At 44.6% G+C, this 22,643-nt stretch overlaps 1 protein-coding gene across 13 annotated transcripts in view; it reads left to right on the plus strand.

The window, feature by feature from the left end:
* Positions 1–22,643, plus strand: part of PXYLP1 (2-phosphoxylose phosphatase 1) — a 73,780-nt gene that overhangs the window by 21,065 nt on the left and 30,072 nt on the right. For 10 of the 13 annotated variants that reach the window (XM_072726994.1, XM_072726989.1, XM_072726990.1 and 7 more), the window contains 2 exons: positions 9,813–9,908; positions 16,842–16,973. In XM_072726994.1, the coding sequence (XP_072583095.1) occupies positions 16,895–16,973 (79 nt within the window). In that variant the 5' untranslated portion in view covers positions 9,813–9,908; positions 16,842–16,894. Of the gene's footprint in view, positions 1–2,999; positions 4,554–8,849; positions 9,503–9,812; positions 9,909–16,841; positions 16,974–19,053; positions 19,214–22,643 lie in introns of those variants that run through there. The other 3 variants (XM_026018592.2, XM_026018594.2, XM_026018596.2) reach the window with 3 other exon arrangements.

Consider the following 22,643-nt stretch of genomic DNA (forward strand, 5'->3'; position numbering starts at 1 on the left):
AGTACCATATTCCAGATGACAGAGTGATTTAAGATGTCAATGACCAGAACTTTCCTGAAAATGTTGCTTGATAATCTTTGGGGTTAGTCCCAATCTGTGCATTTAAATATTCCTAGAAAACTCTTGCTCCAAAGCAAAAAATGGATTTTATTTGTGTATTTTCAGGAGGTAGCAGACAAAAAATGGAAAGAAATTAACCATTATTGAACTGTTATGACTCAGGTGTTTTTATATGTATTATTTTGTTTAATCTTTATCCGTAGCCTATATACACAAACAAGTATTAGAATTAGTGTCAAGCTACTGTAACAAATTCATAAAGTTCAGTGGCTTAACACAATACATTATTTCTCCTTTATAAAAACAGTCCAGTTTGGGTCCAAGACAGTGGTATCAAGGATAGGGTTTCATGAAAGAGGTGGGACCTCTGCTCCACCCAGAGATTTGGGGACCCAGGCTGGTAGAAGCTCCCTTCTATAATCTGTGCTTTTTTCTTTTATTCTTTGTATTATTTTATTAACACTGTGCATTTCTATTTACTCAACATCAAGTTATATCCAGTCTTCTTTCCTTTACAGTTTTGTTGAGATATAATTGACATATAAGATTGTATTAAGATGTACAATATAATGATTTGATGTATGTATATATTGTGAAATGATCACCACAAGTTTGGCTAACATCCATCTCACACACTTACAATTTTTTTCCTTGTGATGCAGACTTTCAAGATTTACTCTTTATTCTTTTTAAGATTTTAATTCTTTGGGGCACCTGGGTGGCTCAGTGGTTGAGCGTCTGCCTTTGGCTCAGGTCATGATCTCTGGGTCCTGGGATGGAGTCCTGCATCAGGCTCCCTGTGGGGAGCCTGCTTTTCCTTCTGCCAGTGTCTCTGCCTCTCTCTCTCTGTGTCTCTCATAAATAAATAAATTTTTAAAATCTTAAAAAAAAATTATTTCTTTGACACAGAGAGCGAGAGGGAGAGCGAGCATGAGCAGGGGGAGGAACAGAGGGAGAAGCAGACTCCCCACAGAGCAGGAAGCCCCATGCGGGCCTCCATCCCAGGACCCCAGGATCATGACCTGACCTGAAGGCAGATGTTTAACCCCTGATCTACCCACACTATCCTCAAAATTCACTCTTTCAGCAATTTTCAAATATGCAATAGAATATTGTTAACCATAGTAACATGCTTATCCATTATATCCTCAGGACTTATTTATCTTGTAACCAGAAGTTCATACCTTTTGACCACCTTCACCCTTTTCTCCTAACCCCCACCACTGCCTCTGACAGCCACCAATATTTTCTATGAGATGGGTTTTCTTAGATTCCACATATAAGTGAGTTCATACATTATTTGTGTTTCCCTGTCTGACTTGTTTCATTTAGTATCATGCCTTCAAGTTCCATCCATGTTGTTGCAAATGATAGGATTTCCTCCTTTTTTTAATGACTGAATAATATGCCGTTATATATGTGTGTGTGTGTGTGTGCCATTGTATTATATATATATGTGTGTATATATATATTCCACATTTTTTTATCCATTTATCTGTCAGTGGACACTTAAATTGTTTCCACATTTTCTTACCTATTAAAAGTAATGCTGCCATGAACGTAGGGCACAGACATTGCTTCAAGATACTGACTTTCCCTCATGTGTATACCCACAAGTGGGATTGCTGGATCATATGGTAGTTCTGTTTTTAATTTTTTAAGGGACTTTTCTACAGTTTTCCACAGTGGTTGCACCAGTTAGCCTTCCCACCAACAGTGCACAAGGGTTCCCTTTTCTCCAGGTTCTCACTAACACTATCTCTTGTAAAATAACATTGTTATTGATAACAGCCTTTCTAATAGATGTGAAGTGATATCTCATTGTGGTTTTGAATTGTATTTCTCCGTAGATCAGTAATGTTGAGCATCTCTTTATGTACCTGTTGGCCGTTTGTATATCTTTGGGAAAATGTTTATGCAGTTCCTCTGCACTTTTTTTTTTTAATTTTTTTTTTTTTATTTATTTATGATAGTCACAGAGAGAGAGAGAGAGGCAGAGACACAGGCAGAGGGAGAAGCAGGCTCCATGCACCGGGAGCCTGACGTGGGATTCGATCCCGGGTCTCCAGGATCGCGCCCTGGGCCAAAGGCAGGCGCCAAACCGCTGCGCCACCCAGGGATCCCTCCTCTGCACATTTTTTAAATCAAATAGTTTTTCTGTAGTTGAGTCGTGAGTTCTTTATCTATTTTGGATATTTACTCCTTATCTGATAGGTGATTTGCTGATATTTTCTCCCATTCCATAGATTGCCTTTTCATTTTGTTGATTATTTCTTTTGATGTGCAGAAGCCTTTTAGTTTGATGTAGTCCCATTTGTTTACTTTTGTTTTTGTTGCCTTTGGTTTTGGTGTCAAATCCAAAAAGTCATTGACAAGAATGAAGTCAAGGAGTTGAGCCCCTATCTTTTCTTCTAGGAGTTTTATGGTTTTAGGTTTTACATTTAAGTCTTTCATTCATTTTGGCTTAATTTTTGTGGATGGTATAAGGTAGGGGTTCAGTTTTTTTCTTTTCAGGTGCCTGTCCAGTTTTTCCGATACCATATATTGAAGAGACTATCTTGGGGATCCCTGGGTGGCGCAGCGGTTTAGCGCCTGCCTTTGGCCCGGGGCGCGATCCTGGAGACCCGGGATCGAATCGAATCCCATGTCGGGCTCCCAGTGCATGGAGCCTGCTTCTCCCTCTGACTGTGTCTCTGCCTCTCTCTCTCTCTCACTGTGTGCCTATCATAAATAAAAAAAAAAATAAAATTAAAAAATAAAAAAATAATAAAAAAAAAGAGACTATCTTTTCCCCATTGTATGTTCTTGACTCCTTTGTCATAAATTAATTGCCCATGTATGCATATGCTTATTTCTGGGATCTCTATTCTGTTCCATTGATCCATGTTTTTGTGCCAATACCATACTGTTTTGATTACTATCGCTTTATGATATAGTTTGAAGTCGGGAAGTATGCTTCCAGCTTTGTTCTTTTTCTTTTTTTTTTTTTTTTTGCTTTGTTCTTTTTCAAGATTGCTTTATCTCTTTGGGGTTTTTTTGTGGTTAAATACTAATTTTAGGATTTTTTTTTTCTATTTTTGTGAAAAATGCTATTGGAACTTTGACTCTGGAGATTGCTTTGAATAGTGTGAATATTTTAGCAATATTAATTCACTTACACCACGAACACAGAACATCTTTCCATTTATTTGCGTCTTCTTTAGTTTTCTTTTTTTCTATCAATGTCATAGTTTTCAGTGTAGAGGTCTTTCACCTCGTTGGATAAGTTTATTCCTAGATATCTTATTCTTTCTCATGCAACTGTAGATGGGATTGTTTCCTAAAGCTCTCTTTCTGAGATTTTGTTGTTAGTGTATAGAAATGCAAATGATGGGATCCCTGGGCGCATTTGGCCCAGGGCGCCATACTGGAGACTCGGGATCGAATCCCACGTCAGGCTCTCGGTGCATGGAGCCTGCTTCTCCCTCTGCCTATGTCTCTGCCTCTCTCTCCCTCTCTCTCTCTCTCTCTCTCTCTCTGTGACTATCATAAATAAATAAAAATTAAAAAAAAATAACTTAGAAATGCAAATGATTCTCCTACATTGATTTTGTATCCTGCAACTTCACCAAATTCATTTATTAGCTCTGACAGTTTTTTGGTGGAGTCATTAGGTTGTTTTATATCTATATACATACATATATAAACTTGCAGGGATATATATAGATATAATCTATCTATATATCTGTATCTATATCTCTGTATATCTACAAATAGAGACAGTGCTATTTTTTACATTCTGATTTGGATGTCTTTTATTTCATCTTACCTAATTGCTCTGGGTAGAGTTTCTAGTACTACAGTGAATAGAAGCAGAGTGGCCACCCTTGTCTTTTCCTGATCTTAGATAAAAAGCTCTCAGCTTTCCACTATTGTGTATGATGAGTACCATTGACTTTGAGGCTTATGTTTAATTACAGCTTTAACCTAAGCTGAATCAAAGTTTTGGAGTTTATAACAGTGTTAGTCCATACTTTACCGGAAGGGAGTTTGGACCAGATAGCAATTCACATTCCTTCCCAAGCTAAATGTCTGTGATTCTGTGTGACAGTACTCTTAGCTCTGTTTTTATAGAGTTTGTAACTGCAAAGGAGCAACAAAAGTTTTGAGAGCTTATTTTGGGATCTGAACCAGACAATCCTTGGATCTCAAGTACATGGAGGGCTCCTAGAGGTCACCTGTGTCAGCCCCCTCACAGCATCACCAGCAAGTGACTACTTACACTTGACTACCTCATTGAGCAGGAGGGCTCATTTTGTACTGACACTGATGTTGCCAGCCTCTCACTGAACCATGCAGAAGTTTTCTAAAAAAACATTTTAAGGACATGGAGTTCCTGCCGTGGATACTGGCAGTGATTATCTATAGGGGACCTGATACTCCACGCCTCATCATGATCAAGTCATCGACTGAACTGCCACTGAGCACGGGGTTTAGTCAAAGCTCTGTAGTAGGTAAGGGTGCTTCGATCCTGAAAAAGGCCTCATTGGGCATGCATCAGTGCTCCCATCTATGTGTTTGCCCAGAACAAAATCTTGCTTCTGTGTAGTATTGCTAACATAGGAAACACAGCTTTCAGAAAGCGAAGATGGCCACAGAAAGCGGCCCTTCAGGTGGGCCTGATTCACAATGCACACCTGTGATTCATGGGCCCTCCCTCCTGAGCTCTTTTTATTTTTTTACCTGTAAAATTTGGCTTTTGCCATGCAACCCTTTATTGTCTATTTGTATTTCTAGCTTTACAGCCCTGCCTATTTAATGTTTCGTGCTTCCCTTGACATTGTAACAAACTTTTAACTGACACAGCTTGCTTACAAAAATAAAAAAGAATCAGCTATATTTTTTAAGTAGCTTTGTGATGAGTAAATCATGCCAACTGCACAGTCTCCGGTCTCCTGTTTTTTTGTTGATGTACTTAGAGTTGCTCTTGACATTCTGAAGTCAGAATATGCTGATTTCAGACTGGCACATTTCGCTACTTCTCCAACTTTCAGAAAGCAGAGCAGTGAAGTTGGATGGAACACAGGCTTCTCCCAGAATGTCAGAAAGAGATCACTGAGGAGTATGTAAGATCGAAAATCCTGGCTTGATGAATTAATTATTTCAATCTGTTCTGGTCCTGAGAAATGATCAGACACATTGACAAGTTTATCCTTTGTAGAGCTAGGGAAGAAAAAAAACCTCAGAAGAGAGAGTGGCAGGAATGTATAGTTCATAAATGGGGAAAAAGAAAACTAAAAACCTTTACTATTTCAGGGATTAAAAATACTAAATCCATAGATTATCTGCCTCAAATCCTTTTTGGAAAGCAATGGTAGGTAAATAATTCATGTTGTATATTTAAACACATGTAAAATATAGAATAAAAGGTCTTGTTGGTAGAACATGGGCTGTAGTCAGTGCTGAGGGTTACTACTCTGCCATTTATCACTGCTGAATCATACCTGAGCAAACCAGCACTGATGTTTCTTAAACATATAATTATGACTGTATGTGCTTTGATTGCTAGGTTTGAAAAGTACTGGTACTGTCATTATTTTTTAGAATAATTGTGTGTGTTGTCAAATCTTCTGCAATTGTGGGTTATTGCAGGCATCCCCTTGCTCCCTTGTTCCTAACAGAACTCAATTCTGTGTGGGCCTCCGCTCCCTCCCTTCCTCCATGGGCCTCTTTCAAGAGGTGAATCCTTTCACTCAGTCCTTGTGGTCCATTCCTGGTGTCAGTGATGAGTTGGGGCATGGGCTTGTGATGCTGTTCTGGCAGTTAGACATTAGGGGAAGTCCTCTGGAGGGTTTCAGGGAAAGCCTTCCCTGTTTCCAGTAGGAATGTACAAGATTGTCCCTTCTCCCTCTGCAGATTGGCCAGTGTGACAGTGATGCTTGTGAGTGTGGCCACCATCTTAAAACCCTTGAGGGACAGTCATCCTAGGAACAAACAAAGACAGGATGGCAGAGAGTCCAGAGATGGAAAGAGCCTGGCTTCCTGATGATGCTTTTGGGCTGCTGAATTACCTCACATGGAGCCACTGTTCCTCACACTGTGACTCATTATGTGAGAATAGGGTTGAGAGCCTTTGCATTAAGCGAGGGTTTTCTGTTACTTGCAGCCAACCCATCTTCATAGATGCATAAATAATTCAAGGTAAAAGAAAAGATAAAACTCAAAAAGAACAAAAGTTATCACAACCGTGACTCATTTATATCCTACCTAAGAGTGGCATTTTAAAATGTGTGAGATTTTTCTGCCTAATACCATTTGTCATGAATGTGTATGTTTTTATTCATCGCTGCCTACAGAGGGAGCCCCCATGAAGAGGACCAGTGGCAGGTTCTAGTTAGGTTATTGGTTTGACTGCTTTAACAGAAGTGAAATAACACTGATTTTAAAGGTTGTGAGATTATTTATTGTCTCCCAAAACAGCTTGGGTGGGTGACAGTCAAGGAAATGGGTAGTTTGCCCCCTGTGGTCATCCAGGGCTCTTCTCTCTTATCCACTAGGATATTGTCTCCATGGGCTTCAAGAATGCTGGCTTACCCCCATGCCAGTGATTTAGAGCATGGGAAATGGTGAAGAAGGAAGGTCAGAATGAGGTAGTCCTTTTGACTCAGAACTGCACATAAGGCTTCCAGTCATAATTCATTGGCCCAAACTTGATCATATGACAACAACTAGTTGCAAGGGATTCTGGAAAATATCATCTCTAGCTAGGTGACCACGTATCCAGCTAAAACCTAGAGGGTTCCCTGGGGAAGAAAAAAAGAGCAAATGGATACCAGGAGACAGAAATATCTGCCACACAGTATGTCCTCTAGAGTGGAGAGGAAGCTTGTAACAAGGAGAGAGTGCTGGCTGCCACTCTGATTGTGAAGCAAGGATTTGAGTCATAAGAGCCAGTCTCCCGAGTAGCCTGGAGCCTTATGCCAGTTCTGACCTGTCCTGACCTCTCTTCTGGTTAACCAAAGGACTTGAATCAGGTGATCTTTAAAGCCTCTTTAAGCTCTGACCTTCTCTGGCATGGTCCCACAGGCATTCTATTTCTAGAGTGGAGGAAGAGATGAAGGGGAAGCAGGGTGAGTACCTCATACATGGTATTAAAGTTGGTATTAAAACCATAAGAGAGAGGCACCTGGGTGGCTCAGTGGTTGAGCATCTGCCTTTGGCTCAGGTTGTGATCTTGGGGTCCTGGGATCAAGTCCCACATCAGGCTCCCCACAGGGAGCCTGCTTCTCCCTCTGCCTATGTCTCTGCCTCTCTCTGTGTGTCTCTCATGAATAAATAAATAAAATCTTAAAAAAAAAAAAAAAGCCATAAGAGAAGTCACTGCTAGCTCACTTGGCACTTATTAGGAGCCAGGTACTATTCTGGGTCTCTTACACCTGTTAACCTCACTATCCCTACATAATGTGTGAGGTGGAGACTCTGGTTTTTCCCTTTTCATAGATGGGGAAACTGTGGCTCAGTAAGGGTTTAAGAAGGGCTTTAGACCTAGCCAACTGATCGCTGAGCCCACACTTAACTGTGTTGTGAGAAGGACTGGGGCCTGAGGTGGGATTGGTGAGGTGTGGCCAGATCATAGCGAACTCTGCAAGTAGGGCTAAAGAGCCTTGGGCCTGCTGCTACCCTTTACCCAGGGCCAGTTTGGAGATCCATCTGCTGTGTTGATTGCCTCCCTCAACCCCTCATTATTACCCCAGAGCCAGGAAATGGCTGTTGCCACTCCTGTCACATCGGGGCATGATGTTGTCATGGGTTACATCACCTTTCACTATCCCGGGGTAGAAGACAGCTGTTCTTTAGGAGGAGAGGACCCTGGTGAGAGAGGAGCCCTGGGGGGGAGGGGGGTTAGCCATGGGGCAAAGTGCAGGATGTTCAAGGAGAACCACACCATGTACCTAATAGGCGTCCTTCAAGGTGTTGTCCCCATGAGAGGAGCACGGAGGCTTCTGGCCTTGCTCCTGTCCTGTATTCCCAAAGGCTGCGGCTGGGAAGACCTTGGCCCCAGAAAATGAGGGTCCATCCAGGAAGTTGGACTGTCCCTTAGGCTAGCCTGGCACTGATTGATGGCATGGATCCTGGGATCACACTCCTTCTGCTCCAACCTGGAAGCTAGTGACTTTGGGCCCAGAGGGGGCTCCCGGGAGGGAGTGGCCATCAGTGCATATATTGTCTGGTGTCCTTGTTGATGGGACTCCTTGCGATCATCAGGTAGGCTGGCCTAGATAGGAGGAGTGTGGCCCTTGCAGCTCACCTGCCTCTGGGTGCCAGGCCACGGGCACACTCTCCCCAGGGAGGAGCAGACCCAGACAAAGTGAGGCCTCCCTGGCCAAGCCCATGTGGGGCCTCTGGGTAGCCAGCTTTCCCCGGGCACAGCGCTTCACTGCATGTGCAGCTGTTGCATGGTGCTGGACTAACCCACTCCCATGAGTGGCTCTTGACGCTTATGAACAGTAGGATGGCCCCCTCCCTCTTGCCCCCAACAGTCAGTACAGTCTTATTTGGTCCTATCTTTGGTTCATTCTGTTTTCCTAAAAATGCAGTAATAAATGCACCAGTTCCAATCTACTCAAGATTGAGCTCCACTGAGTGTCTCCCAGGAAAGCTGTGCTCCCTCTCTGGGCCTAAGTGGGTCTCCTCTTCTCCCCCTTCTTCTGCCTGATGGCACTGGTTTCATAGGGTATAATGGCCATTTTACTCATTGTTCCACTGACCAGACTGTGAGCTTTCTTCCTTTCTTTTTTTTTTTTTTCCAGATTTTATTTATTTAGGAGAGACACACAGAGAGAGGCAGAGACACAGGCAGAAGGAGAAGCAGGCTCCACTCAGGGAGCCCAGTGCGGGACACAATCCTGGATCCCAGGATCACACCCTAAGCTGAAGGCAGATGCTCAACTGCTGAGCCACCAAGGCATCCCCCCCCCCTTTTTTTTAAACTATTAATTTCTAACATACTCAAAGGCAAAAAGGATCATATGATACATCCTCAAGAATCCATTAACCGGCTTCAGCACTCAGCAGTTTGCTGATCTTGATTTATTAATTCTTCCTCAACCTACGCGCCCCCCCCCCCCCGAATATTTTAAAGCAATTCCTAGATCTTGAATCATCCTCCCATAGATATTTTTATACATTTTAGCTGTGAGCTTCAAGATGACGGAACTGCATCCTGTGTTTTGGGTCACAGCACTGTGGATGATGCCCAACACATATTGGCTCTGGAGAAATGTTGTTTTGAATGGACTGATTGACTGGATGAATGAATTGGTTTCACCCTTTAGAACTGAGTATGCAAACTAGCTGGAATGTGAATAACTGCTAGGAGCCCACAGCCTCCTTGGGGCCTGTCCTGATGCCTGGGGATTTCTTGGACGTTCTGAAATCTGTCCATCATTCCTCAGACTTTAAGGTTGGTTTATTTTTAGCCAAGCGTCTTTGATTTTGCAATTAAATTCTACGTTGAGGTGACATTGGATACAGAGGGCTATTAAGATATAGCTTTTACCTTTGCGTGGTTCATATTTAGTCACAATTATAGCCTTGGGTTTTTTTTTTAAATTATAATACAGTATTTACTTAGGCTAAAGTGATTAAGACCCAAAAAAATCAAAGTATAGAATACATCTAAAGCATTTTCTTTAATAACATCTTTCTATTCCTGGTAATGGTATTTTAACTACACAAATGAGAGATAATTAAATACACTTTTTTTTTTTCAGGCCGTTGTGGTCATGTTTAAAACCCTAAATTCTGTACACTTTGAAGGGGACCCTGAGACCAGAGTCACCAGACGTGGCATTTTCCACTCTTACAAGGTAAAAATCGGACCAAGGCTTGGACTTTTAGAAATCTCTGGTGGTAGAATGGTAGTTTATAAAAATGCCTTTGACATGTTCCTTTTTCCTCTTAATTCAGAAGTGGTACTTACCATAATGGGAAGTACCTATCAGCTAGTCCTTTTTTCAAAATCATATTCTAAAATATTTTCTTTGACCATTCAGATCTGCTATGAAGTTAAAGTTGGCTGCGTTTTTCTGTGTGTTTTCTTTTTTGCTGTTTCATCAGGAATTCAGAGTAATCATTTTATTTCTGGATTTAAGATATTTTTACTGTGTGGGTTTAGCACAGGGACTAAGACTGTGCCCAGTAGACATCTGATGACTACTAGCCACTGTTACATTTCAGCCTGGAACATAAAACTGTTGTTTTTACAGAAGTATTTATAGGAGTCAGATTGGGTCATGATGCCATATTGAGTCTAGAGCGTCTTTTCCTTGGAAGGTGATGGGCTTGAGAGATGTCAGAGGATAAGGAGATGTGAGTCCTCTACTGAAGGTGGTCATAATCCCAGCATCTCACCCTGGTGCTGTAGCAATGACTCTTTGTATGCACTTATTTTCTGGGCTGAGAGTGAGTAGGCTCTGGGGTTTCCCACTGTGGATCCAGAGACCTGGCTATCACTTGGCATGACTAAGACAAGTGTGATGGGAGTGTCTGGTGGAGCCAGAGCAGACCCCAGGAGTGTGCACATAGAGCCCCTGTGGAAGGAATATGCAGCAAGATGACTGGAGGGAACCCACGGATTGCATGACTTCTTGAGTGGCTGCACGAGCCTCCTCCCTATGGATGGAAAAGAGAATGGACTCTCTGGAGAATGGGCCAGAGCTCAGGCCACAGAGACAGAGCCCATTGGCTGGTAATCCTCGTCTTCTTAGGATGGGGCCCAGCAGAAGCTGACACAGATGTTCCAGGCTGGAAAACCTGTGGTGTGTGTAGGGAGGGCTGGGGGGAACACCACAGATGAGTCAGCCAAGGGGAAGACTCTTCGTGGTGAAGGAGTCGGGAATGGGGCTGCAAACGTGGCTGACTGCCCTGACGGCTGGGGCTGGGGCTGGTGAGTAGAAAAGTGGCCAGTGGTCAGGATTTGGAAGAGGAGCCACAGTATGGGGAAGAAGCAGTAGCTCAGGGGAAAGGACAAGTCTTTTTGTTCAGGTGATGATGCAGGGATCTGTAGGATTCCTCTGGAGCTGGGCAGACACGGCATATGCCCACTGCCAGTGCTGTGCACCTCACTGCCTTCCTGCTCTCTCATACTCTTATTCACACTCTCACTGAAGGATCAAGATCCTGGACTCAGAGAAATGAAGTTAATTAGTTGTCAGAGGGGCATACAGAAACTAAGTGACAGAGCAGGGAATTGGCCCAGATTGGCCGGTCTCTGGAGCCTTGTCCTTGCCTTTACGTCAGGGCTCCTCTCTGTCTCTCACACTGAGGAAGGGTCTCTGCCAAAGGCATCTTTTCTCTGACCCATGCACCCTAGGTCCCACTATGGGATCTGCGCTTGGCTGTGCACACACATACACATTGGGGTTCTAGCTCCAGCTGTAAACACAAATTCTTCAAATCCATGTGAATTTTAGATACTATTTTTATTTAGCCATTAAAAAAATTAAGAACAAAGCATGACTTTTCAAGTTTTCTAGGAAAATAGGCTCCAGAAGAAGGCGTGTATTTTTCCTGGGGCTTGATGTCACCACCCCCATCAGGCTGTGTGCGCACCCCCACAGCCATGATCACCCCAGGCCGGTTCCTAGCACAAGTGGAAATAATGAGATTATGACCACATCCCTGGCTTTTGGTGTTTGATGGTTCCAAAACCGATTCTGAAGGGGGAGTGCAGAAATCCTGAGAGTATTAAGGGGAAAAGGGTGGGTGTTCCCAGATTAAGGCCTGTGTCAAATGACAAGCTACAGACATATAGAGATGTCAGTAGCCTAAAAACTACAAGCAGTGAGGCAGGCACACAGTCCCTGCCATCTGGTTAACCCAACACATCCCCAGTATTTTAAATCTGGAACTAAATATAGCCCCTGTCCAAAAAGCACTAAGCTTATTGAGGGATGTAGTAGACAAGTGGAGCTTTGCATGCTTTGTGCAGACCATGGTAGAGAGCTCTAGGCCCTGGCTTAGAAATCCCTAGTGAAGATACAGGCTGTTTCCTCTGTGTTGTATCAGTTAGCTTTTGTTTTGTATGAAGCTCTCAAAACTTAGTGGCTTAAAAGAGCAACCGTTATACTTGCTTGTGATCTGTGGGTTGGCCACGCAGTTCTTTTAGTCTGGGCTGACTTTCCTGGTTGTGTGGCCGAGCTGGAAGAGTCTGGGATGGCCTTGCCCACATATGTGGTGATGGGCAGGCTGGTTATTTGAAGAGAGCCTCAGCAGGGGCTGCTTGTTTGGGCTCCATGTAGTTGCGCATCCTCCACCAGCTAGCCTGGGTGTCTTCCCAGGGTGGTCTCAGTGTTCCAGAAGCTGCAAAGGAGGACAGGCCCCAGTGCCTAAGTACTTTCCAAGCCTCTGCTTACAGCTCAGTTTCTGTTGTTCCCATTGGCGAAAGTAAATATACCTTGTCCAAGCTTAGAGTCCATGTAGGAGGAAACTACACCTGCCATGGAAACAGAAAGGCATGAACAGATTGGAGACTGTCACTGCTACAAATCCACCATGCTATAACCCTGTAGTCTAACTCAGTAAGTCGCGATAGTTTCCACCTACTGCCCACCAGAAGACAACTCTGGACAGTCTTGTGGTTCATCCTCGTGTGAAAAGGCAGTGTCACGTAAAACCATAGGCAGACTACTTAGTCATAGTTCTGGTGGCCTCACCTGCCAGTGAGTGTGGTGGAAAATCCCCTAAGAGGCTGGAGGCAGGAAGTAGTTGAAGGACCAGGTCTGGCCCCAGTACAGGGAAAAAAGACCCTCACCTTCTATACCCAAATGCAGAGCAACCAAGGTGGCAGGTCTTGTCTCTGCGGTACCAAAGCAAAAGACACCACCGGGCTTAGAAGTCAGAGGTGGGTGATTTCCCAGGGCCAGCAAGATTGTTTCCCAGGCCCAGAGTGAGAAAGAGGCTGAAGACAGCATTTCCACGGAGCTACAGAGGGAGAAGTGGACAATAATGTGTCAACCTTCAGTTCTCACATACCTGGAGGAACCAACAAAGAGGTGAAGAGACTTTTCCTGTTGGGACACCTGAGTGTTTTCCAGGAGGAGGGAAGAAGTGGCCAAGTGAGCTGAGAGAAGATGAGGCGGTAGTAATGCCAGCAACAACCATTGTCCTTTGAAAGTCTGTTGTATGCTGTGGATTGTACGTAGACTTTTAATTTAGTCCTCACAACATCCTGAGGTAATTAGCCCTTATTCACAGATGAGGAAACTGAGTCTCAGAGAGGTTAAGGAACTTGGCCTATGTCGCTGAGCTCAGCATTCGGGCCAGGTCTGTCTGGCTCTGGAGGGCTGCTCCTGTGCACCACGCTGCTGATGTGACCCCCAAGAAAGAGCATTTTCAGGCAGCCAGGACTGCAGAGCCCTCTGAACTGGCGAGCTCTGAAAGACCCCAAAGGCCATCTCCCAGGCTGGAACACAGGAAGATGTGCTTGTAAAGGAAAACAGGGCAGACTCAAAAGAAGGTGCCATGGTGACAGAGAGGAGGAAGGCATAAAGAAAAGCCCCAGCATATTTATTGTCGGGAGTATAGAGATACCCCAAAGGAGACCGATCCTCTGAACCTGCTCCCCATTCTGTGATCCAGTCTCCACCCACACACCCCACTCTCCCTCTGCAAATTAAAAGGATCTCCTTAGGCCACCTGGGTGGCTCAGTGATTGAGCATCTGCCTTTGACTCAGTGTGTGATCCTGGGATCCCGGGGTCGAGTCCCACATCGGGCTCCCTGCAGGAAGGCCTCTTCTCCCTCTGCCTATGTCTCTGCTTCTCTCTGTGTGTGTCTCATGAATAAATAAATAAAATATTAAAAAAATAAAAAGGAATAATCTTATAAGAAAGTCATTAATGAAATAGAATAAATTCAATCAGGAATAACTGAGATAACAAGAGGGTTCTGAAACCCACAGGCAGAGGTGCGGGGCAAGATGGCGGAAGAGTAGGGTCCCCAAGTCACCTGTCCCCACCAACTTACCCAGATAATTTTCAAATCATCCTGAAAACCTACAAATCCGGCCTGAGATTTGAAGAGAGAACAGCTGGAATGCTACAGAGAGAAGAGTTCGCGCTTCCATCAAGGTAGAAAGATGAAACCCACAGGCAATTTAGTGAGGAGTTGCCAGCCGTCTTCAAGGACCTAAGAAGCTGGCACAGGCCAAGAGCTCACTTGTTCTGCATTGATCCACAGCTTGCAGCTAGAATTCAGTTGAGCAGACCTATTGGGAAGACACGACAACACATAAAAACGAACTGTAAAGGCACAGAGATCTTGTTTTACATCTTATCACTGCGACTTAATAACCTGTGCTCTTGAGTTTTGGTTTTCTGCCTGCATATTAGAAACGCACATGTCTGCCCTGGAGAGAATAAAAGAGGTTGTGTCAAGGGCCCCTCATGGTGGCTGGTTGACACTGTGCTCTTTGAATGGAAACCCAGGGAACAATGGTTTCTCGCACTTAGAAGCTCCTGGGTCCTGGAGAAGCAGAGCAGAGGTAGAAAGCTGCTGAGGGGCTCCCACCCTGGGTGCGAGGGTAGCTGATTGTTATTCTGTCCAAGTGGGGTATGTTTTGAAAACACTGTGGCAGGTGTTTGCAGGTGAATGTTGTCTCTTTCCGTGCTCATCCTCTGGGAAGCTGGGCCCAGCAGTAGAGGCTGTCTAGGGGGTGGAGGACAAAAACTGTGACTTGGATTTTACTGAGGTTGTTTTCCTTTGGCGAGGTTTACTATTGAGCCACCAGACAAGCAATAGCAAGGGTACCTCCAAGGTCACCTCCAGAGCCACCCAGGCTTAACACTCTGTATCTGGGATTGGATTTGTCAGCATCAAGGGTTCACCTGCCTTGTTAGCACAGAAGGGACTACCTGCAGTGCCACAGTCAGGTGGACCCACGCTCTGTCTCATACTGTGACCTCAGCCTCCTTGGGGGTTCAGTGTAGAGCCCCTCACCAAGGAGAGATTCTGCTGAGCTGCTTTCAGATCTGTGTGTGTCTTTTCAAACACTCTCAACTGGAGTTTATGAGGAATTTGAATTTTGAGAACAAAACATTTATTTGGGGTCCCAAATCCACTAAGTCCTGGGTGGGATCATCCAGGGTAGTGTGCTGTCTTAGGATGCGAGAGAGCTTGAGAGGCTAAAGAGTCTCCTCCAGGGCAGGGAGGGGGTGTCCACAGGAGGAGTTACAGGCCACCTTGGGACACTAGGCACTGGTCCTTGCTTAGGGGTGGTGACTAAAGGGACAGAAGCAGTGATTATTTGAAGGTGTAAAATTGGGATCTGTTTGTCCACAGATTTGCTGGTGATCAACGTACAGGCTCAATTGTGAGATGCAAGCATATTTTTGTTAACCTTTCAACAAATATTCTCTTTGTAGAAAGACTGACAAATCCCTTTAAAGGAGTGGTTCTCAGACTCCCTTTGCTAGGACTACAGGCTGGGAAACAAGAGACTCCAAGGCTCTGGATCCTGCTTCATTCCCTACAGATAGGCTTAAAAAAAAAAAGATAATATGAGATAGAATTCACATAACCATTCAGTTCCCTCAAAGTGCACAATTCAATAGGTTTTAAAGATTGATTGATTTGAGAGAGAGCACATGCGTGTGCACACACGAGTGGGGGAGAGGGAAAAGGAGAGAATCCCAAGCCCCCAAGCCGACTCCCCACTGACCTCGGAGCCCAAAGTGGAACTCAAGTCTCAAGACCTTGAGATCAACGACCTGATGCAAAATCAAGAGTCAGGCACTTAATGAACTTAGCCACCCTGGGAGCCCCTCAATACACAGTCACAAAGTTGTGCAATGGGAACCCTCACCACGTGAGCAAATGACCTTTTGTCTGATTGTGGCTCCTAAGGAGATTGTATTTGGAGGAAAAGATGCTGCCCCTAAAATGAGCTTTGAAATTAGTGTCCTCTTTGAACCATAACGGGTTGAACCTTTTCTGAAGAGATTGTGATTTTCAAGTTCTATTTTAAACCCCAGAGAGAGCCGGGAGACAATCTTGATATCTAAGACTGATGGGGTTACACCCTAGAGCAATCAATCACGCAATCATTCACTGTTCTCACAGAAGGACCTCATTCAGCATTTTTTAAAGTCCTTTTGCAGAACTCTAACACAGTTAGAGGAAATCGGAAGGGGTAGAGTGGGGCTGCAGGAAGACCGGCGGACACAGCAGGAATAGATAGGGTCACCAGCCCAGATGAGCGAAGGTCTTCAGTTGGCAGATGGGGCCACTGAGTATTCGGACAGGTCCTCTGGCATGCCCCAGCTGTCCCTAAAGGTGTTACTGTGGAACACAGGGCAATGATTGGCATTCAGGTGAATGATCAACATTTTAAAATACCAGAATCCTATTAGCAAGATATTCACCAAAGGAGGTTGAAGATTTAGAAGTTGGTTGTCAGAATGGGGTGAGCGTGAGCTGGTCCATAAAGACTTCATTGTCGGCACCCTGTAAGTGCTCCATCAATCTCCTTACATTTTTCTTTGGAAAGGTCGTGCTGGAAAGTACCTCATTCTCTGTGGATGTCAGATAGACGGAACCCTCGTGAACTGGTTTCCTCTCATTAATCTGAAGGGAACATTCTCGGCTGGGCTTATTTGGGGGGCAAAGACATAACCAACTATTGTTCTCCAATGAGGATTCACGCTTCCCTGCTGGAGGACTGGGCTAATTGGATTATTTTCAGTTGACAAACTTGGTTTTCCACCTCGGAACACATGTTTATTGCCTCTGTCTTATTCACAGGATATGTTCCCAATTGGAGGTGAAACCATGAAGAGAAAATAGAACAAATAATAATGCTTTTCCGCAATCGCTTCTTGCTGCTGCTGGCCCTGGCTGCGCTGCTGGCCTTCGTCAGCCTCAGCCTGCAATTCTGTGAGTATTGCCTGGTGTCGCTGGGTCGCCGGAGGGGAGAGGGCTTCATTCTGGAATAGAGGGCCCTTGTGGGGAGGAAACAAGTAGGCCCCAAAGCCTTTGTTTTTCAAATGAACAATGCAGTTTAAAACAACTGAGTCTTTTTATTGCTGGTACTGATGGTGGATGGTTGTGAGTACAAATCCTAAACTGCAGAGCTTTGTCCTGAGCGTCTTTTTTGGCCATAACGAATGAGTGCTCACTGGGCCTCGCGATAGGTTTTTGACTTCTGCATAGATTCCTAAACTACTCAGTTATTCTCAGATTCTTAGGTCCCCAAGGGGGAGACACTGAGTGGCCCAGTGTGAACAGAGGTAGTTAGCCTGCTGCTTGGTTCTTTGAGGGTTGGGTGTCTGTTTTATGTTCAGTGAGCTGTGAGGCTGCAGTTGTGTAGGGGAATGAGGTACCAAACTCAGTTTCCTGGGCAGCAGGGACCATGCCCAGGAAATCTCGTGTGGCGAGGCAAGAGCACAGCTGATGAAGCCAGTCCACAGATCTTGCTGCCCAGCACTTTGTCCCTCACTGGGAGCCTGTGCTCAGGTTCAGCCCCAAAGCCTAAAGTACCACCACTGCTCTGCCAAAGTGGCTGTCCTCTAACACAGGTCTGGCCCCAGCATCTCCTTGGTTGTAACCCTTCAGTGGTGGCCCCTCCAGTGGCCCCTCTCTCATGCCGAATTGCTTGGTATTCTCTACACATTTACCCTGTTCTCTGGGCCCAAATCCCACCAGCCCCTCTGCCATCCTCCTCAGCTCCCTCCCATCCTTTCCTCCCCATGGTTCACTCAGTCCTTTTCTTCTCTAGGAAACTTCCAGGACTTACCCCCACACCGGCGGACACAGCAGGAATAGATAGGGTCACCAGCCCAGATGGGTCTGATGCTTCTTTGATGTGCATCCAGGATGCCTTAAACCAGTCCCCTCCCATACACTAACCACTTACACTAACTCTAATGTTGAGTTCTTGTGTCTCTTGCTTTTTGTTTTTTTATTTATTCATGAAAGACAGAGAGAGAGAGAGGCAGAGACATAGGCAGAGGGAGAAGCAGGGGACCCTGATGTGGGACTCGATCCCAGGACCCCAGGATCACGACCTGAGCCAGAGGTAGACACTCAACTGCTAAGCCACCAGGCGCCCTTGTGTCTCTTGCTTCTGCAAGACTGTTCTCTGAGAGCAGGGGCCATGTCCTGTTTCCCTCTATACCCTGGGAACTGCACTGCCAACCACACAGTAGGTTTTTCATGACTGCTTGTTAAATGAATGAATCTACACCTATTCTGAAAAGCAAGCTGACCCGAATTCCCTCTCCTTCTGCTGCTGTATACTTGAAGCTGAGAACATCTTCTGTATGATGCTGGAAATTGTGTGTTTGCTGTCACCTGCCTTTTCTTCATATTACCACCTCACCCTGGTGGATGGGAGATAAGTGGTTGGCACCCATCACTGCTTAGGATGGCTCTGTGAGGAGGTGGCGTTTCTGTCGCAGTTTGAATAATGGGAAGAAGACCAGGTGGCTCAGCAAGTGGGATGTTCTGAGTGCGCTGGGGAATGTCGGAAAGACTTGGCATTTGGAATAAGTGGTTTGAAGAGAGGCTTTGAACAAGCTTCCCTCATACACCTCCAATTTGTGACATACTCCATGCACGTGTCTGGTACATATGACAGGCTATTTCTAATACTAAAGACAATTAAAAATACTCATTTTATCTTTCCAGAATAGGAAATGAGGTCAAGAGTAGGTAGGCATAGGAAGTTTAAAGATACTCCAGATGGTTAATGAACCATAAAATGCGAATCCATTCCAGAAAAATGTTAGGACTCTCACTAGTTTAATTGTTCATAACTTTTCATTAAAAATTTTCCATCCTTTGGCTGGAGAGTTAGGAGGTTACAGTCAACCTTGATTTTTATTCTGAGAAGCTGACAGGATCTGAGACGTGAATGTGGGTTACTTGTGTTTGCTGCGTTTCTCTTGCATGAGGTGGTTTCCACGTCACTGAATTGGCCAGTGTGTTTTGCTTATTATATAACTCTTCTGAAAGTACCTTCTGTTTTAGGAGAGCCAATTTTCAGCCATACTTTTTTTAAGGGAAATTTTGCAGGGTAAATTAGCCTGCCTGGGTTGGAGCTCTTTATTCTTGGATACGTTGGAGTTCGGAGAGATATTAAGATATGGATGTTCTTACTGCTCTTCTACTTCTAGGTAAACTGTAACTTTGGAATTTACCCATTTCTGTAGAAATGGAGTTTAATTGCTTTATTTAATTGCGTTGTGGGTTGCTGCTTATTATGGTGTAAGGAACTGCGCTAATTGATACCACAAAGGTATACGTTTAACTAACATTTGTGTTTTCATTTTTACCCTAACATATATGGACTTTTTTTTCCATCATCTCTTCAGAGTAATTTTTAAATGCCAGATTTGCACATACAACTATTTTAGGTAACCTTTGTGAGGTAATCAAATATAACTTGGTTTTCCTCAGGCTTTAAGTGAATCAGTATAATTTTATTTGCTTTCTGCAGTGATCATGTATTTTTATTTTGTCTTGTAGGCTTTTTGGATATGAGAAAGTTATGATCCAGGTTACAATTTTAAAAATCAGGTTGTTTATTATTATTATTTTTTAGGTTGTTTAAATAAGCATTTCTTCCTCTTGGTATAGAAAGTGGGTCTGTGAACCCAGATATATTTATTAAGTGCTTATGTGTGTCGGGCATTTTTTACAGTGTCGGGGTGGGGGTAGGTGGAAGGGATACAAAAAAGGTTAAGATACAGTTCATAGTTTCTCAAAATATGTTTATTTTAAATGGTACTAATGACTTGCTGTATGGTAACAGCCTTTAATGGAAATCATTCATTTTGTATTTTCAAGCCCTTGATATTTTTGAGTTTAAAATAGGGAAACTCTGAAATTCCTGATGTCTGAATTATAGAAGGGAACAAGCAAGCATAGCTATCTTTAGTTATTCTAGCTGAAATGTCTATGAGTGGAAAAATCATTTCTCAGATTAAGGGACTCCTTTAATGCCATAGGGCAAGACCACCAAGATATAAAGACTTGATTAATTACATTTCTGCTGCTCTCTTGTAATCGTCCATTTTGCTGCTTCAACCCAGCCTTTCCTTAATTCGTATTTTATGCTGGTCCTGCCATGTTCCAACGGGCATTCCCAAAATGGCAGCGTGACGGAGCCTGCGCAGGCTCTGGAATGACAGCCTTGAATTTGAATGCCGCTCTGCCACTCAGCAGCTGTGAGCCCTTGGGCAAGTTGGACCTCTCAGAGCCTCTCTTTCTTCTTCTGTAAAGTAGAATTAGTTGCTGCTGCAATGTTGGTGTGAGAACAGAGGCCTTGTCAGGAAACGCTTGGCTTGTAGGAGCATAGTCAGTGTGAACCTTTGAAGCAACAGCACGGAGTCCCATCACCAGGCACCTTCTTCAGAAGCCAGGACTCTTGGTGTCCTGAAGGCTGCCAAGGCTTGTGTTCCTTCAGCCACTTGTCAGGGAGGAGGCTTTATTTGTTTTTGATCAGAGCTCATTGGCCATGAATGCGGCCAGTCTACACTGGGCACATGGCACTATATCTGGGGGTGATCTTCCCAGGCAGGGCAAATCAGTTGACCAGAGCAGGTTCTGAGGAAACTATCGAAGATGGACTGGAGGGAAGAGGGAAGATTACCCTGCTGCAGTGAAAGCCAGAGCTGCCCTCAATATCGGAAAAGCCCTTTCTGCACGAGTCAGACTTACTCTGTGTGGCCCAGGTGACCATGGGGACACATTCCAGCTAAGCATAAGGTGGAGTGTCCTAAGAGTCCATGTCATGCAGAGGTAGTGCAAACTCTGGAGCATTGCTCTGGAGCATTCTCTGACCTGAGAAGGCAGGTCATTGGGCCTGATTCTATTTAAAGCCTCTTTAAACTCTGAGATTTTATGAATTTTATCTTTTCTTGTTGATCCAGCGCCATGAGTACATACAGCTTTGACCTTCAGCAAATGTTCCTTGAGTTTCCATCATAGACCCAAGGAGCTATCTGTCCTACTGGAGGAAAATCATGAGCAGACACTTGGAATAGAGTGTGCGGTACGCTAGGATAGGTAAGAGGTGATATCATGTAAGGTGAGCCGGTGAAAGAACATGGCTCTAAGAAAAAGCCAGACTGCTCAGATTGAATCCCAGCCATTTACCAGATTGGTGACCTCAGCCGTGTTATTTACCGTCTCAGTTTTCTCATCTGTAGAGTGGGGATAAAACAGTCCCTATTTCATAGGGTTAGTGAAGGATTCAGTGAGCTCATATTTTGAAACACCTAAAACAGTGCCTGTTACACAGTGATCAATGTATGTATGTTTGTTTTTGTTTTGTTTTTTTTGTTGTTGTTGTTAAAGATTTTATGTATTTATTCATAAGAGACACACACACACAGAAAGAGAGAGGCAGAGACACAGGCAGAGGGAGAAGCAGGCTTCATGCGGGGAGCCCGACATGGCACTCGATCCTGGGACTCCAGGATCACACCCTGAGCTGAAGGCAAACTCTCAACCTCTGAGCCACCCAGGCATCCCTGTTTGTTTGTTTTTAAAGATTTTATTTATTATTTGACAGAGAGAGAACCAGAGAGCACAAGCAGGGGGAACAGCAGAGGGAGATGGAGGACTCAATCCCAGGCTGCTCAGATCATGACCTGAGCCGATGGCAGGTGCTTAACCGACTGAGCCACCCAGTGGTCCCTGTGTATTTGTTAAATAAAATGAATTAGAGATCATTTATGGCAGGGTGATATGGGAAGATAGAGGACAAGAAGTTTATCCAGTCTGGAAATTCAGGGACAGCTCCTCAGCAGAGGTGACGTCTGAGCTTCATCCTTGAGGGGTGAGTAGGAGTTGGCCATGGAGGAAGGTAGGAGGGGCATTCCTACAGATGGAGATGGGTTTGCAAAGACAGAATGAAAAAGTAGGACCAGGTTAGTCACCTGTGTGTAGCTATGAAGTTGGACAAAAGCTGGGGCCACCTCTATCACCACATTATATCCTGAAGGCTGTGGGGAGCCACTGAAGTAGGGAACACACCAGGAAATTTATGGCTCAGAAAGACCACAGTCTAGGATAGTGTTTGCCCAGGTGTGGGCACCTGAGCACCTTGAGCAGAGTGGCTCTGCAAACTTGTAAAGAAGAGTGTTCCAGGGCAGCCCGGGTGGCTCAGCAGTTTAGCGCCACCTTCAGTCCAGGGCCTGATCCTGGAGACCCAGGATCGAGTCCCACGTCGGGCTCCCTGCATGGAACCTGTTTCTCCCTCTGCCTGTGTCTCTGCCTCTCTCTCTCTCTCTGTGTGTCTTTCATGAATAAATAAATTAAAAATATTTATTTAAAAAAAATAAAGAAGAGTGCTCCAAAACCAAAGAAGAGCATGTTTTGTGCCCCTCCCTACAGAATCAGAATTTTGACAGGAGTGGGACCCAGAATCTGTACTTTTGACTAGCTCCCTGGGTGAGTCTAATAAGCACAAATTCTGGGCACTCTGCTTTCAGAGGCTGATGGGAGGGTGAAGCTGGGTGGCAACTCAGGCTGTTTTGCCTGAGTTTGCCATAAAAGGCTGAGGGGACACCAAAGCAGCAGGTGATGCTGTGGGACTTT

Source organism: Vulpes vulpes, chromosome 11, assembly GCF_048418805.1.
Source record: "Vulpes vulpes isolate BD-2025 chromosome 11, VulVul3, whole genome shotgun sequence".
NCBI lineage: Eukaryota > Metazoa > Chordata > Mammalia > Carnivora > Canidae > Vulpes > Vulpes vulpes.